Here is a 15,698-nt window from a genome sequence, read left to right on the forward strand (position 1 = left end):
TTTCGTTCAACTTTTAGCAGTCTTTTCATTCTATAGATTCTGGACGTGCCTGATAAGATGTAAATTTGCTGGTTTAGTGTAATAATCTTTGGGCTGAAAGCATGCAGAATCATAATCAAACGTGGATTTCTAGAATCTGTGTTTTCTGAGGCCTGAGGTCTCAGGTAGAGTTAAAATTTGCATTTCACCTTAACAAGTTAATGCTTTTGCAAGTTGAGATTTAAAATAATAAATGACAAAAAAGTTAAAAGATGGAAAGTGTTCAGGATCTCACTTTTGCTTCCAGTTGTGCAAAAAAAATCATACACTAATAACTCAGTACTGATCACCAGAGTTGGAGAGAAGTACTTTGAGTTGTTTTTTAGAAATCTGGTTTTGTTTGTTTGGATTTTTTTTAAAATCTCTTTTAGATCTTTTATTTGCTTCATATCCATGAAGTTTTGCTGAACAATGTCTTCTGCATCTTCAGGAATATTACTGGTGATTCAATGAATGCAGGTGTCATGTTGTGGGAAAGCATATTGTTTTGTGTACAGGTTCTTAGCCAGTAAGAAAGGCAAAGGTAACATAAATCGGAAAAGAAATCATTTGAAAAGCCACAGCAAACCTGATGTTCTCATAAGGAATTGCTGCAAATTTTTGTTTGAAATCATAGTGATAACTCTTAAATACATTATTTTCGTTCTTTGCAAATTGTCTGTTTATTAGAAAGATCTCATGTTTTTCCTATGCCAGGTCTGCCAAATCTCTGGTTTCAGAAGACATTTGGTCTCCATGTTTGGTGTGGTGAAGAAAGCTCCTAGTAAACTGACTTGTATTTTGTTTTCCAGTTTGAAGCTGCATGGGTGCTGACAAATATTGCCTCGGGAAATTCCCTTCAGACTCGAATAGTGATCCAAGCAGGAGCTGTCCCCATCTTCATAGAGCTGCTTAGTTCAGAATTTGAAGATGTACAGGAGCAGGTAAAGACTGAGAACAGTGTTGAATTTTGTGTGTGTGTTAATCTGTGGAATTGGAGGCTTTTTTTTAACTATTTTGTTTGTTCAGTGTTTTGTTGGATTTTTTTTTTCCCCTTCTCTAGAAAGGAGCTGTGCTGTAAGAAAGCCTTTAGAGAAAATGCAGTTTATGGCAATTTTGCACAACAGTTGCTTTGTGCTTAGTATGTGTTAAGCTACGTAAGCAAGTATTGTATTTTTCTCTTTCTGGAAATTATATATTTAACCACAGCTAATGGGGTAATTAATTTTGTTCTGTAACAGGTTAGTATATTTCTGTCTGTTGAGGAATTCAGGGAGCCCTATGTGAATAATTGCTTTAGATATGAAAAGTTCATGTCTGTTTCTCCTGAAGATAAAGCATGAGTGGAAATTATTCTCCAAGCTCCTTACCAGCTGAATGAATGATTCAGATGAATATTCTTCAAGGCCCGCAGGGATCAGTATAAAGCACAGACCAAACATTTGATTCAGTGGTTTCCATTTGAGGTCTGTAACATGTATTTGAGCAAAGATGTACTTCAGACATACAATCTTCCTTTGAAGACTTAGGGTAATGAAACATTAATGATGTTAACAAATTTAGTTTCAGCCAGTCTTCATCCTAACTTGAAAGTATGTACATTTGCTATACAAATTTGACTAGCTTTGGGTCCAGGTGTTACTTTTGTTACATTCTCTACTCCCTTAGTAAGTTCTGTGTTTTTTTCCTATAGCTACTTTTAGACCATAGCTTAGGCTTTACTTAAGTAAATGAAATTAAGCACTGAATTCTCATTTTGAGAACATTTCTGTGGTGGTTGGTTTGTTTTTTTGGTGACTTTTTTCTGAACATTTCTTAGTTTCAGTATCTTTTTGTGGTGGTGAAATGACAAGCACTGGCTATTCCAGTAGCACTCTTACAGCATTGTTGTTTGCAGAGATAGTACCTCATTTTCACTTCTGCTCAATACTTTGGTGTGTAAATATCCAGTGTCTTTGCGGACTCCTTGCCACAGAAGCTGGCTGTGAGCTCAGGTTAAGCCGATTATCCAATATGATCCATTGTTCTTTTCAGAGTCACTGACTTCCAGGGTTCACTTCTCCATCCTGTAAGTGTGACCTCTATTCTGTGTTCCTAGATGTCTGACCTTGCATTTGGCTGTATTGAGATGCATGATTGGAGGAGTCCCAACTCATAAACATTGGACTGCTTTGTGTAACTTGCCTTTCTTTTTTGTAGCTGGCTCAGAATGTACCACCTGTACTTAAGGTTGCCTAATGTTTTCCACAAGATGGATTTTTTTTCTTAGTTGCTTGTAGCTTTCAAGTTACTCCACTTTGTATCTTTCCATTTTCAATGTTCTGTCTCAGACTGAATTACTGTTGAGAAAGCTTTTAAAGAGGAACGGAATTCAGGTGTTTGAAAAAATATTAAAGGAAATAAGAGGTATTTTTTGTCCATTACTTTAGCTTTGAGGAGTTGAGTCTGTTGTTGTAGAAATTAGAAATGTGATAGGGAACTTGCCAGAATAGCAGATAAATGCTGTGTTCTGCCCATGTGAAAATCTGCCGAGACTAAGCTATATGGAGCTTTTCAGATTTCGTATTTTGGGGGTTGAACTTGGCAGCATTGTTTTCCAAATTCAGCTATTACTTGAAGAGTCCTCTTCTGCAGAATGATTGGTTCTCTGTATATAGTAAAGGCTGCTCTTACGTTATTTTTTTCCTAATGATTGGTTTCCTGTGCAAGAGCTAACTTGGTTTTTTTGTTAGGTTGTTGTCATCCCTGCTGATGTTCAGAGAGCAGGTTGGAAGAGCAAACCTGTTTAGATAAAGTTGTGCAGCCTTCAGTCTTAAGATAGGTGAATTAATGGAAGAGCTTAGGGGCCACAGTTAAGTAGTTTATCTCCCTCCCTCCCTCCCTCCCTCCCTCCCTCCCTCCCTCCCTCCCTCCCTCCCTCCCTCCCTCCCTCCCTCCCTCCCTCCCTCCCTCCCTCCCTCCCTCCCTCCCTCCCTCCCTCCCTCCCTCCCTCCCTCCCTCCCTCCCTCCCTCCCTCCCTCCCTCCCTCCCTCCCTCCCTCCCTCCCTCCCTCCCTCCCTCCCTCCCTCCCTCCCTCCCTCCCTCCCTCCCTCCCTCCCTCCCTCCCTCCCTCCCTCCCATTAAAATTCAGATTGTGGACAGAGTGGCTTGGTTGTCATTACTGGAAAATATTCTTACATGCAGTTCACGTGCTGCTAAATCCACGATCTCTCTCTTGCTGGTAATCTCAAAGTACCAGTTACAAATTGCTCCGTAGTGAGCTGTGCTGAAGAAGGAAAATGTACCAAAAGACAAAGCATTACCTACACTGTTTCATAGTGGGTTTCTGTGCTGCAGCTCTGGAGATGGCAGCCCTGCTCACATCTGACATGGGGTTTGATGCAGGCCAACATAAGAGGAATTCTGCTTTTTTCCCAACAGCTTAAAAAAGCCCCAAGCACTTCACCATAGTACCATCTGAAACAAAAATTAGAAGCATAATGAGAAGTTAGCTCTTGTACTTGTGTATTACAGGATAGCAGTAGTACACAATTGCATAGTATTTTTCCAGATGACTCTTATCTCATTCAGTATATGCACAGATTGTTGCCCTGGTAACAGATGAGTGGGTAGTAAAGGAGGCTTTTATTTGTCACACTGTGACCCTGTTTGTTAAAGTTGGAACAAATTACAGTGCATGGAGGAGAATAGGGAAGAAATTCTTACAATTAAGCTGATTGTAGGTTTGTGAGAAAAATGTTTCTACTGCTTAGTGTATGATGCAGGATGATTTTCTTCTCTCAGTTTTCAGTGAGTGGATACATGTTCTGGGGTTTTTAAATGCTCAAGGTAAAATATTTATTTTTCGTTTTGTAGTTGAGGACGACTCAGCAGTGATTTTATAGTTAAGGCCTGTGTTTTGAGCAGGTCTGATCCTTGAGTTCTCAAGTTGGATTTCTGAAACTGGGTGATACTTGGCTACAATTTTCTCCTAAAATGATCACCCTAATTATGTCTCACAGTAGTACTGTGAAGATTATTATTTGCAAGCAGCTGCATTTGCAACAAGTTACAAAAATACAGGAAAATACAGAAAATAGAATGATGTGTTCAGGGCAGAGGGGCCAAAAGCTAACCCTGTAATAATATAGTAAAAGATGAAGAGAGAAAGAAGTTTTATTGAAGGCTGTGTTTAGGAAGTCATTCTTTGTTCTAATTGGGATAGCAATTCTGTAGAAGGAAATGTTAGGTGATAACATTATTTTGAATATATAGCATAAATAAAAAATATGTATAATATCTTTCTTATTGGCTAGTCATTATCCACTGTTTTTGTTCTACAGTAAGTCAGTTTTAAAGATTTGCATGTTTACTTTGTCTTTTATTTCTAACTTCCCCTTAGCAGTGGCTCAGTAACAGATATCAGTGTACTTTATTTTCTGATCACAATGTTCCCAACATGTATTTTTCATATTTATAAGCCAGTTTTAATTTTACACTTTTTTCCTTTGAATATGCTAGTTTATGAGTCTAGTGAAGATTCTAAATCACCTTCTTTATAGAAGTCTGTGAGGGAATCTTTATAGCTGTGTTTAATAAGTGACATGTATGTTAATGAAATGATACCTTACGTTCTTTTACAAGATCTGTTTCCCATTAAGCTATGCAGGCCTCATTTAATTAGCCTACCATCCTTTAACTTTCATTACTTGCATTGTGTATCAGTCTTTCTCTGTAGTTAGTGGTCAAAACATTTAGCATACATTTTCCCATCAGAGAAATTGAATTTATCATAAAATCTACATCTGCATTATTTATGAAAAACACTTCGGCTACATGTCCCCGCCTCTCCCCATTTATATTTTTGGTGTACTGATTTTTAGGTTTAGTCAGTGGCATATGTCCTAGCCCTTTTCCACTTACCATGTTTTTTTTCTTCAAAAAGACATTTAGAAATTTTGATCTGTGTGCCTGGAATTATTTATATTGAAGGACTCCATCAAAGCCCTTTGGACATATTTAAGGTTATGTGGCTTCCGCAGTGTCTTAGCTGCAGCTGTTTCCTGACTTCCCCTGCTGTGGTACTTGAAACCCAGATGTCAGCTTGGGATTTCCTTGATGAACATTGAATTTGCTTCAGTACCCATGCAAAGCATTGTGCTTCCTGTCGAGGAGGATTGGGATTGTCTTACAGTGACAGATATGTGTCATTGTGCTCTGCTGGACAGCCATGGCATGAGCATCCCCAGCTGCCCTGTTCCCCTTGGGGAAAGTTTGCATTTTCAGCTGAGGCAACCAGTGTGTTTCTCCCTCAGTATTTTTCCATTTCTAGTTTTATTGCTTTTCTTTTTGGTAACCGTCACGTGCTTGGCAGAGCTGACCTGTGAGTCTGGTGTCCAGGTTCTGATTGGCTTTTACATCAGCAGTCCTATTAACAATCTCTTGGTAATCAAAATCAGGACAAACAGTCAAGGTGTGAGGACGTGCTGCTTTCTCTGTTTGTCAGATGGGATGTGAGAAGAAGGAGCCACAGAAAGAAAGATGTTTTCTGAGTTAGGACATAGTAGCAGTCGTCTCCTAGGAATATGTCCTTCTGGTATCCTTCCTTGTATTCACTTAGCCAATCACACTTGTATGCAAGCTAATCTTCACCATCTTCATCTCAGCATTGGATCCTTTTCCCAAGTCAGCATCCAAATGCTGAGAATGTGTTGTTTGTAATATTTTTCTCTCCACTGAGAGACAAACTCTGAACACTGTTGGTGATTGGCTTAAGCACTTAGTTTAAATATCCAAAGAAATAGTGGCTGAGAATCTTCAGAATCCAGGGGAAAATGGGGAGTTGTCAAAAAGCACATGGATTATTTACAGAAGGCACCATATGATTCAACAGTACTCTGCAAGACTTGCACTTTACTTTTACTGACTACTGATGTTGTCCAGCACTGCAGGAAAAAACACTGGAGTTCAGTGACAAGTAAAATAAATTGAAGATTTGCAACAAATCCTACTCTACTGTTAGCAATAAATGGAAATTTATACAAGTGTATAAAAGTAGGTGCTATCAATTAAGAAGGCAACATTCACACTTTAAGTTTCTACCTAAGGTGTGGGTTAAAAGTCATGCTGCAAATCTTAATATTAATGTCATGGGATTTAAATAGTAGAAGGTTTTGAATTTTTTTTTTAGTGAAATATTTTTTTCATTGAATAAGTTGTAAAATTTAATGGAATTAAATATGTTTTTACTTCTGCAACTATCCATGAATGAACATGAAAACATTTGAGTTGTGTAGAATGAAGCCAAAGCCAAAATATTGTGGCAAGTATTTGCATCTTGAGGAGTGGACAAAAGAAGAAATGGAAATCATTGAACATTTTTCAGACAAACAAACCCTTAAGAAACTTGTCGTTGTTCATGTGTTTGTGGAAACCATGACAGAGCTTTGTATTTTTGGCAGTGTTTGATGAGAAGAGTTTAAATGAGCATAACATACATTCCTTACTTACCTAATGAGCTGAAGTAATTCCTTAAGGAAAGAAATTTTCCTTATTAAATGAAACATTGCATATTTTTCTAAAGGTATTTCAATTAATTGGCATCTTGTGTCCTATCAGCCATTAGCATCACAAGGATTTCTTGTCATGTCTTCTCTTACCAGGTCCTCTGATACCAGACTACTCAGCCAGACTTTCCTTGTCTTAAAAAAATGAAGAATGGGAAAGCAGAGGTGCTATTTGACTTCTCTGGTTAGATGTGAGACCATTTGAGTCACATCTTTTTGATGTGAGATTTGCTGTTGCAAAACCAGTCAGTCATCCAGGGTCAGAATGGATTCTTGGATTAAGTGATTATCACTCTTGTCAACCTTAAAAATAGATATTGCTATAATGGCAGAAACAAAGACCACACACAAATGAAATAAGGTTTCCTTTTTTTTTTCACCTGTGTAAGGGTATCCAGGCAAGGGGGCTGTGTCTTTGTACAAAATTACTCACATCTTCAGTGAAAGAGAGTTATTCCAAATTCTAACTTTTTCCTCCCTTGAAAGTGTTTTTGGAAGATTCACAGGTTTTTTCAGAGCTGTCTGAAATCTTTGGTTCTTTCCTCAGGCTTCTCCTTGCTGAAGAAATGCAAATATTGGGGTGAGCAACAGGTGTGGCTCCTTAAAGTTCTGATATGAGTTTTGCAGGAGGTGGCTTATGTTGTGTCTCTCAAGCTAAATTTTTCTGGTAGCTGTCTTCTGTGCCTTGAGTCCAAGAGGCTGCCAGACCCAAAGTTAAACTTTTTTAGGCAAACTGCTGTCACAACAGTTGTAAAAAGAATAAGAATTAGAACAAAAAATGAAAATCAGTTTTGGGAAAACATTGCATAGTATTAATGGCTGTGCTGTTTCAGTTCAGTATAGTCTCGTGCCCTGCCTCTGTGGCTGACAGCAGAAGCCTGGAAAGCAGTAGAAAACAAAACAAACTAATCCTTCCCCAGAACAGTCGCCTACTCTCTTCACAACTTGCAGTTTCTGATCCTATGCTGTTGTTGCTAGTACTGGTACAGAGGAGGAGTCTTTTTATTTTGTATCTAGCAAACTGACATATTGTATATACTTCTGGTTTTAGCTTGATTCATTTTGTAGGGTTTGCCTAGTGCCTTTGGGCCTCTAGAGTGCTTGGAGCCTTCTTTTTTAAAGTAGCATCTTTTTGCCACCATTTAAGAACGTGTTACAGGAGAAACGTAATGTATTAAGTTAATTGATGCCACATTGAAAATGAATAAATATGTTTATTTCAGGTTATCCAGAAATTTCCAGTAGGTAAAAAATTTGGCAATTCTGTTAGTTTTTTTAGAGGAGAATTTTATTTCACATAGATATACAGAGAGGGAAGAATACATTTATTTTGTGTGAGGACCTTGCTTTGTTCAGTTGGAGAAATAGTTATGCACTATAACTCATTTTACTGCAGCTAAATACATAGCCTTCAACTGAAGAGAAATTTGGGGAGGACATTCAGCTGCTATCTATGACAAATAGGATTGCTTTTGTCCTCTGTATGTAGAATTGAAAGTACTTCAGTGGTTGTGTAGATATGTGTCTGTAAAGCCAAAAGCCAGATAAGCCAACCAAATAAGCAGATACGTGTATCTATTTGATATTACACTTAGTCTTCTGCTAACTTGAAGTAAATAGCAAATGTGAACTTCCTAAGTTTTCTTGTGTGACAAAATATTGTAATTTGCACGGAATTCATAAAATTGCTTTTATACTTGATGTAGACTAAACTTTTAAAAGTTGCACTAGTGGACAGTGATATAAAAAGCACAACTTGGCCCAAATGTGTAAATCAAAACCAATTAAATCTTTTATTCCCATCATATTAGAGAAGATGGATTTCATGCTGCTTTAATTCTGGTATTTTTGATCTTGTCAAAGTGAAGTTAGGGGTAGTACTGATATCCAGTTCCTTACATTTTGCCATACATATGACTTAATCAGCAACACTGGTTCTGTCTCATACAGTTCTATTTTAAAGAATATATGTCCAGTCCCATCTAAACTCTTTGATTCTGAATATTGATTTCTCTTGAACATAGATTCTCATTTTTATCTATGACTGTGTAAACAATGCATGCTTTTATGGCTTCATAGTAAATACTAATATGGGCTCTTCCACACAAACGTTTTTGGGTAGATAAAGACTTGCTTGACCTGTGCTACAAACATCTGTTTTTAAATTAGCTGTGAACAAGCAGCATTGAATTAGAATGTTCCTAAGCCTGTGGAGGTGAGCTCGTCTCTTCCACTGTGGACAGAGCAAGGGTATGTCTGCCTGCACAATCTTTGGAGACATACATGGTTGCTGTTATGGTGTTCTTCTTAGATCTCCATAAATATTCCTGGATCATATAATGAGCTTGAGTGTATATATGTAATATGCAACCAGAATGCATTTCCCTTCTGTACGTTGTCCAGGACCTAACAGTGAGAACAGATTATCTCTCAACTCTAATACATATGTTTAACTGGTGGAATTTTGAGAATAAAAGCAATTATTATTCTCTTTGTCATTGCAGGCAGTATGGGCTCTTGGCAACATTGCTGGAGACAGCACTATGTGCAGAGACTATGTTTTGGACTGTAATATCTTGCCCCCTTTATTGCAGTAAGTGTGTTTTAATAAGTTTTCCACAATTTTGCATGAGTACCTGATAAGACTGAAATTGGGGTTTTGCCTTGAAGAATAATAATAATACTGTTTGCTTTTATTGTGGACTAAACAGAGTTTTTAAAGGGGAGTCCTGAACTACTTTTTTAATGAAGCTAAAATGGAAACATGTTTTAGAAGCAGTTAAGCTGGAACTATTTTATTCTACAGTGTGGGTGGATGTCTGGGCTTATTTTAGAGTCACAGAATAATTTAAGTTGAAAGGTACCTTTGGAGGTCATCTAGTTAAAGCCTTTCTTCATAGCAGGTGAGATCAGATTAGATTGCTCAACTACTTAACCAGTCAAATTTGGAACATCAAAAGTAGATTCCGTAACTACCTGTTGCTGTATTTGACCATGGCATGGTGAAGCACAGTGTTCTGATACCTAATCATAATTTTCTGTTTTACCTCATGATGGTGTCTCTTGTCCTGTCACTGTGCAGCTTTGAGAGGGATTCCTGTTTTCTGTATCCATCTGTTAAAATGTTGTTGGCAGCAGTTGTATCTCTCTCACAGCATCTCCTTCTAAGGCTGAGCAAATCCAGGTCACTGACGTCCCATTGCGTGTCATTTCTCTAGCCTGCTAATTATCTTGATGGTCCTCTGCTTAAGGAGCATATTATTGCTGAAACAGTGACACCATCTTGTGTTGTCATGTCCAAATGACAATTACTCAATATCTGTCCTTTGCAGACTCTGCAGCAGGGGAATTCTCCCATACTCTCATAAAGACATTGGTACAGTGGGAGATGGCTATGAGAAAAAAGAAGCTGAATTGTTACACTTGTGGGAAAATTAGCTCTTGCCTTTCCACATTTTCCTAGGCCAAAGTGGGACTCATAATCTGAGACTGACATAAAAATACAAGTTTGACTGTGAAAGCACTCTTCAAAACTACCTGCATGTTCTCCTCCTTCGAGTAATTTTGTTACAATTCCTGCACCTTTTTGACTGTTAAACTGCCACCTCAGTATCTAAGCATTTGAGTGAAATTTATTGTGATGTTTACTGTTCTTGTTAGGATACTAGATTCCTGTATCTAGCATGTGTGTTAGTAGACATCAAGGATGATTTTCTTTAGGATGTATTTTTATAGAAAAATAACTATCATATTTTGTCCTGGTGTATGTTAAAAAGTTTGATTTAATGGCTCACACAGTTAATGGGGTTGGCTTGCTTTGGTTTTTTAAAAGCAAGAGTTGGAATGTTTTGTTGGTTTGTTTTAGATTGCTTTCAAAACAGAATCGTCTCACTATGACCCGAAATGCTGTATGGGCTCTGTCCAATCTCTGCAGAGGGAAAAATCCTCCTCCTGATTTTGCCAAGGTAACAGATGCTTGAAAGAAAATGTGTTGTGAAGTGATTATGGCCAAATTATTAGTTTCAGGTGGTGAAACTTAAACTAAACAGAATGTTTCAGAGAAATTCTGAAATATTTGATGGGCTTCTTTTACAGAAGAAATATTTTGTTTAGTCCTTTGGGCAGACATTCACAACCACTGTTTTAACATGGCTGCCTCATAACTTTTTGTTACTGTTTGTGTCCTGGAGATGACTGTCCCATAGCAGAACAAAACTCTGCACATCTTGGCTGCTGTAGAGCTGCACAGGGCACATCTTAGTGGACAAGTCTGAGTTTCATTGGCAGATGTTGTTCTGTAGAGGCTGAAAAGTTGCTGTGGTGCTTTTCTGGAGAGGTACTTCTCCATGCTTATACAGCTACAGTCCTGCACAGAAGTGCTAGCTAGGTCTGAAGTTTTCTGAGTATTGAATCTTAAGATGCCAGTGCCTAATCCAGTAATGACATAATAAATTAGCTGACATAATAATAGATCTTCTGGCCCTTTTAATTGTATGTATCACCTCTTAATATCTTACAGGTTTCACCTTGTCTTAGTGTGCTTTCCTGGCTGCTCTTTGTCAATGATACAGATGTATTAGCTGATGCCTGCTGGGCTTTGTCCTATTTGTCTGATGGCCCCAATGATAAAATCCAAGCTGTGATTGATGCAGGAGTCTGCAGAAGACTTGTGGAACTGCTGATGTAAGAAAAGCGTTGCAATCAAGCATCATTCTTTTCCCTGTCATCAAGATTATAACAATAAGGAGTTTAATTAAATAGGTCTTGAGATGTTGTAATTTCTGAAGGACAAGATTTGAGTTTTAATTTTACCTATCTGTTTAGTGTTCTCTATTTGTCACACATAACAAATGCAATGGAACTTTCCTTGTACTAGTTTTGCTGTTTCTTTTGAGATTTTTTTCCTGCACCTAAGAGCTACATTTTTGTAAAATCTATAATATACATTGGAATTTTCCTTGTCACTGAAATCCATATTATAATTACCTGACGAGGAAGTTACCTAAAGTATATCAAAGATAAGAATATAAGAAATAGTTGAATTTACTAGAATTGACAGTACCAGGGTCTTGAAATAGAAATAATTTCCTCAACCCTTACTGTAGAAGAGTACCTGCACACTTTGGTCAGTAAAGTGTAGCTGTGAGAGTTGGGGTTACAGAGACTGGCCTTGTTCAGAGCCATTGCTTCAGATCCAAGGTCAGGACATGGACCATTCAGTGGCCTAAGACAAGGAATAATGGTTTTCAGTGATGTAAATAAAAAGACTATTAAGGCCTCTAACATTAGAACAATTGTGATGCTGGATTAATGAATAGAACATACTGGCTCTAAGTAGCTTTTTATAAAGAAGTGTTTTCATTTGAGAAAAAATTTCCTTACTTCACCTTTCCTATTCCAGTCCTGATTTAACAATGATGATGGAGGGATGCATGTGATGATGGAAGATGGTCAAACAGGATTTGATGGGTTAAACTTGTACTCTGTAGTACTTTTATTCTTTGAATATTTTATTTTTATGCTGCTGAATGATATTTAAAGGTCTAAATATTTAGAAATCCTAGAAAGGCTTACCATTAGTTTAAAATTAGAGTGTTTATTTAGATTTATCAAGGAAGTTTTCCCCTGGCTGGTAGATATTCCTTCCTTGAGAATGTGAAGCTGGAGATGCTTTGGGAAGGCTAATACTTATATTTTTCTTTATCAATTTTAGGCACAATGACTACAAAGTTGTATCTCCTGCCTTACGAGCTGTGGGAAACATTGTTACAGGAGATGATATCCAGACCCAGGTATGGATTAACTTCCTCTTGTGTTGTACTGCAGTTTATCTTTCTGTTAACCTGTTTCTGGTAACCTGTTCACAAGCACCTCTTGTTCTTTTGGAGTCTGTAAAGTGAAGTTTGATGACACTAATTGCTTCAAAATATGGTGGTTTTCAGTTTTTCTGTTCAGCCCTGAACTGGTGATGGTTCTTAGGTAGCTGTGTCTGGGATGTGTGGGCAGCTATGCAATACCCCTCAAGGGTGGCATGTTTTTGGTTTATTTAAAGCAAGTTTACCTCTTAGGCTGAATTTTATGCTGGGTGATGTACACTGGTAGTGCCATCAAAGGCCTGTCACATTCAGTGCTGTTGCAAATCTGTGATGAAAGTAAGTCATATGTATGATGAAAAACAAATGTCTGGATGTATTTTGGGTGGTGTGTAGCTGTGTCTGGGCATTTGTTTGGAGAAGCATCGGTAGGAGGCAGTGACTCCCACCACTGTATTGGAATTAAACTGAAATTAAACAGGAAACCTGGTGCTTCAGAGGCACTAGGTTGTCACTGGGATGCTTCTGTAGCTCTGTGCCTCTGGGACTGGAGCTAAAGATGAGTACCAGGGCACTGTTTCAATATCCTAGGAGAAGGATAGCATTATTTTTTTGATTGTTACAATATATTTTATGTAGCTGAATTGCAGAGGCATTGTATTTTTCTCAGTGGCATTTGTTTCGCAGATCAGTCATAAAGAAAGATCGAGGTGTGATTTCATAATTTCGTTAAAGGTAAAACCACAAGGGATCACTAATTCACATGCAATGCAGGTTATTAAATACTGCATAAGTCTTATATTTTAATTAAAAAATAGTTTAAACTAAATTTAAAAAATAGTTGTGCATGATTTTTTCTGAGGAGCATACCATGAACTTTCCTAAAATTCTAGAGAACTGTATAGGTAGGATAGTTTGATAGTCCTGCCAGCAGATTGTGCTGTATGCTAAAAAGTGACACAGGATGCACGTAAAAATCAGTAATTAGAACGAAGAGCCCAGCTTTGAGAGCTGATACATTTCTGAATATGAAAGCAACATACAAGACAGTTCTTCAAGAACTTCTCTGTAAAACCTTGGGGCACAAACTTGCTTTCACTTTTTCTCTCATTTTCAGCTATTAACAATTGCCAATACTTGAACATGGCTAAAAACATAGATAGGATGCATGAAGAAAAAAAAACCTGTCCCAGCACGCACCTGATAAAATCCTGAACCATAATTATTTTTTTAATCTTAGCTGGGAGTACAAAGATTTTAAGAATATGGAGCAGGGGGGGATTCAAACAAGGGAATTAAATCTTCAGATTCCATGATCAGAAGTCATGACCATGATTCAGCTTGACTAGAGTATTTCTTGTAAAATTCTGTACCACACTGTTCTTTCCCAGGTGTCTGCTTTTGCCACACCAGGCAAAATGACTGTGCTTCTTGGTATACTCTCTCAATTTTTGGCTGCACTGTTACAAGTTAAAATTGAATTAAACAGAAAAGATAGTTCATTTTTCATTTTTTGGATCTTGTTATGCCCTTTTAGAGGGTCAAGAAATCCTTCACTATCACACATGACATAATCAATGGTGCTGTCTTGTAATTCTGTAATTCTTGTAATTCAATTCTGGGGCATTTTCTGTTGTATTTTGGTCATTTAGGAAATGGAAATTTTGCTGCAATTTTTCTGCACTGTAAAATTGCGGAGTTTTTGCAATTTTTGTAATTTTTTTAAATAAGAATTGTCCATTCCTAATGTCGCTGGATATAACACTGGTCACAATCTGCACCACAGTGCCAGCAGATGTGGTAAAAAGAAGTAGTTGGCACTTACAGTTTTACAAAAATACAGGAAAATACCATAATTTTATTTTTGTTTGGTCATAATGTACTTAGTATCTTCTTGTTTTCAGATCACACTGAAATCATTAAAGCGTAATCTCTTACCTGAAAGATTTGATAGTTTTGCTCTTTAATTGTCCTGTAAACATTTATTTCTTAATTCTTGCTGTTTTGTTTTTGGGTTTTTTTTGTGTATATTTAGTGATCATCTAATGGGTATGCTTTTTATATTTTCAAGACATTGTACTCCTTGTTCCTGTGATTCTTTATCCTAAATTTCTTCTAAGATGTGTTTTGTTTTGTTTTGTTTTTCCTGTTGTATTCAGGTAATTCTGAATTGTTCAGCCCTGCAGAGTTTGCTGCACTTGCTAAGCAGCCCAAAAGAGTCTATCAAAAAGGAAGCATGCTGGACAATATCTAATATAACAGCTGGAAACAAAGCCCAGATCCAGGTAACCTTTTCAGCTATGATCAGTAATCTTTGTCTTGCTGACTAGAAGGAACACAGATGTTTTTTTGTGCATAAAGTGCATATGTGTGTGTATGCACTGTTGCAGATATATAATTACATACAAGAAGTATATTATCGTATGTAATTAGAATATTTCAATGGCTGAGTCATCTCCAAATTCAATTAATTGAATATTCTAATCCTGTACACATTACAAGGTGGGGAAGACAGTCATGGTAGAAAATGCCAAAACGTGGCTAAGCTCAAGAAAATTTAGTCTTAAATAATTTGCTTTGTGCTTTTGACAATCACTGAGATACAGAAATTCTCAAGTATGAAAAGAAAAGTCTACAAACTTTGAGAATCAAATAATTTCCCATATTTTTTGGTTTCACCATCAGTCACAGACATACATTTGAAAGTACTTTATTTCTGTTTATATTTTCTTATGATTCCTTTTATAATTTCCATAAATGGGCCTTATAATGCCCCATCTTAGGCATGTGTGCTTAGCCAGATCTAAATCTGCTATGTATAAAAATGAACAGTAATGGAGGCTATCTAACATGTCCTGGGATTTGCCCTTTCTGATTACACTAAATGTTGTAATCCCTTCATATTAAGTGGTAGCACACAGAAGCGAATGAGTCCCACTCCCTTATATTAGTCATTACAGTTAGGCTCCAAAAGATCAAATCATTGCTCTGAGTCTGGACTGAGTGTCAGCCATCAGGAAGAATTCCCAGGATTTGTCTCCAGGTGGTATAAATGAGAAATGGAACATCTTTTCCGCAGAGAAAAGTCTTTGGCTAGATGAAGAAGAAGCAGCAGGTCATTATATTTTGTTTTCCCTGAATATAGAGTTTTGTTCAAGAATAGCTGTACTAGGGAATTTTTTGCTTGTCTTTCAGGGATGTGGTTTGACCTGGTGGGATGTCAAATGTCCCCCAAAGCTGCTCTGTGACTCTTCTTAGCTGATCAGGGGAGAGAAAATACAAGGGAACTTTCATCACTTGAGGTTAGGGACAGGGAGAGGTC

General features: G+C 37.4%; 1 protein-coding gene across 1 annotated transcript in view; it reads left to right on the forward strand.

Moving 5' to 3' along the window:
* KPNA1 (karyopherin subunit alpha 1) overlaps window positions 1–15,698 on the forward strand; it is a 50,859-nt gene that overhangs the window by 18,569 nt on the left and 16,592 nt on the right. Inside the window, exons 6-11 of the mRNA XM_058861304.1 lie at window positions 831–962; window positions 9,068–9,156; window positions 10,429–10,528; window positions 11,083–11,246; window positions 12,277–12,355; window positions 14,536–14,661. Coding sequence (XP_058717287.1) covers window positions 831–962; window positions 9,068–9,156; window positions 10,429–10,528; window positions 11,083–11,246; window positions 12,277–12,355; window positions 14,536–14,661 — 690 coding nt within the window. The remainder of the gene's footprint in view (window positions 1–830; window positions 963–9,067; window positions 9,157–10,428; window positions 10,529–11,082; window positions 11,247–12,276; window positions 12,356–14,535; window positions 14,662–15,698) is intronic.

The sequence above is a fragment of the Poecile atricapillus genome, chromosome 1, assembly GCF_030490865.1.
Source record: "Poecile atricapillus isolate bPoeAtr1 chromosome 1, bPoeAtr1.hap1, whole genome shotgun sequence".
In the NCBI taxonomy this organism is placed as follows: Eukaryota; Metazoa; Chordata; class Aves; order Passeriformes; family Paridae; genus Poecile; species Poecile atricapillus.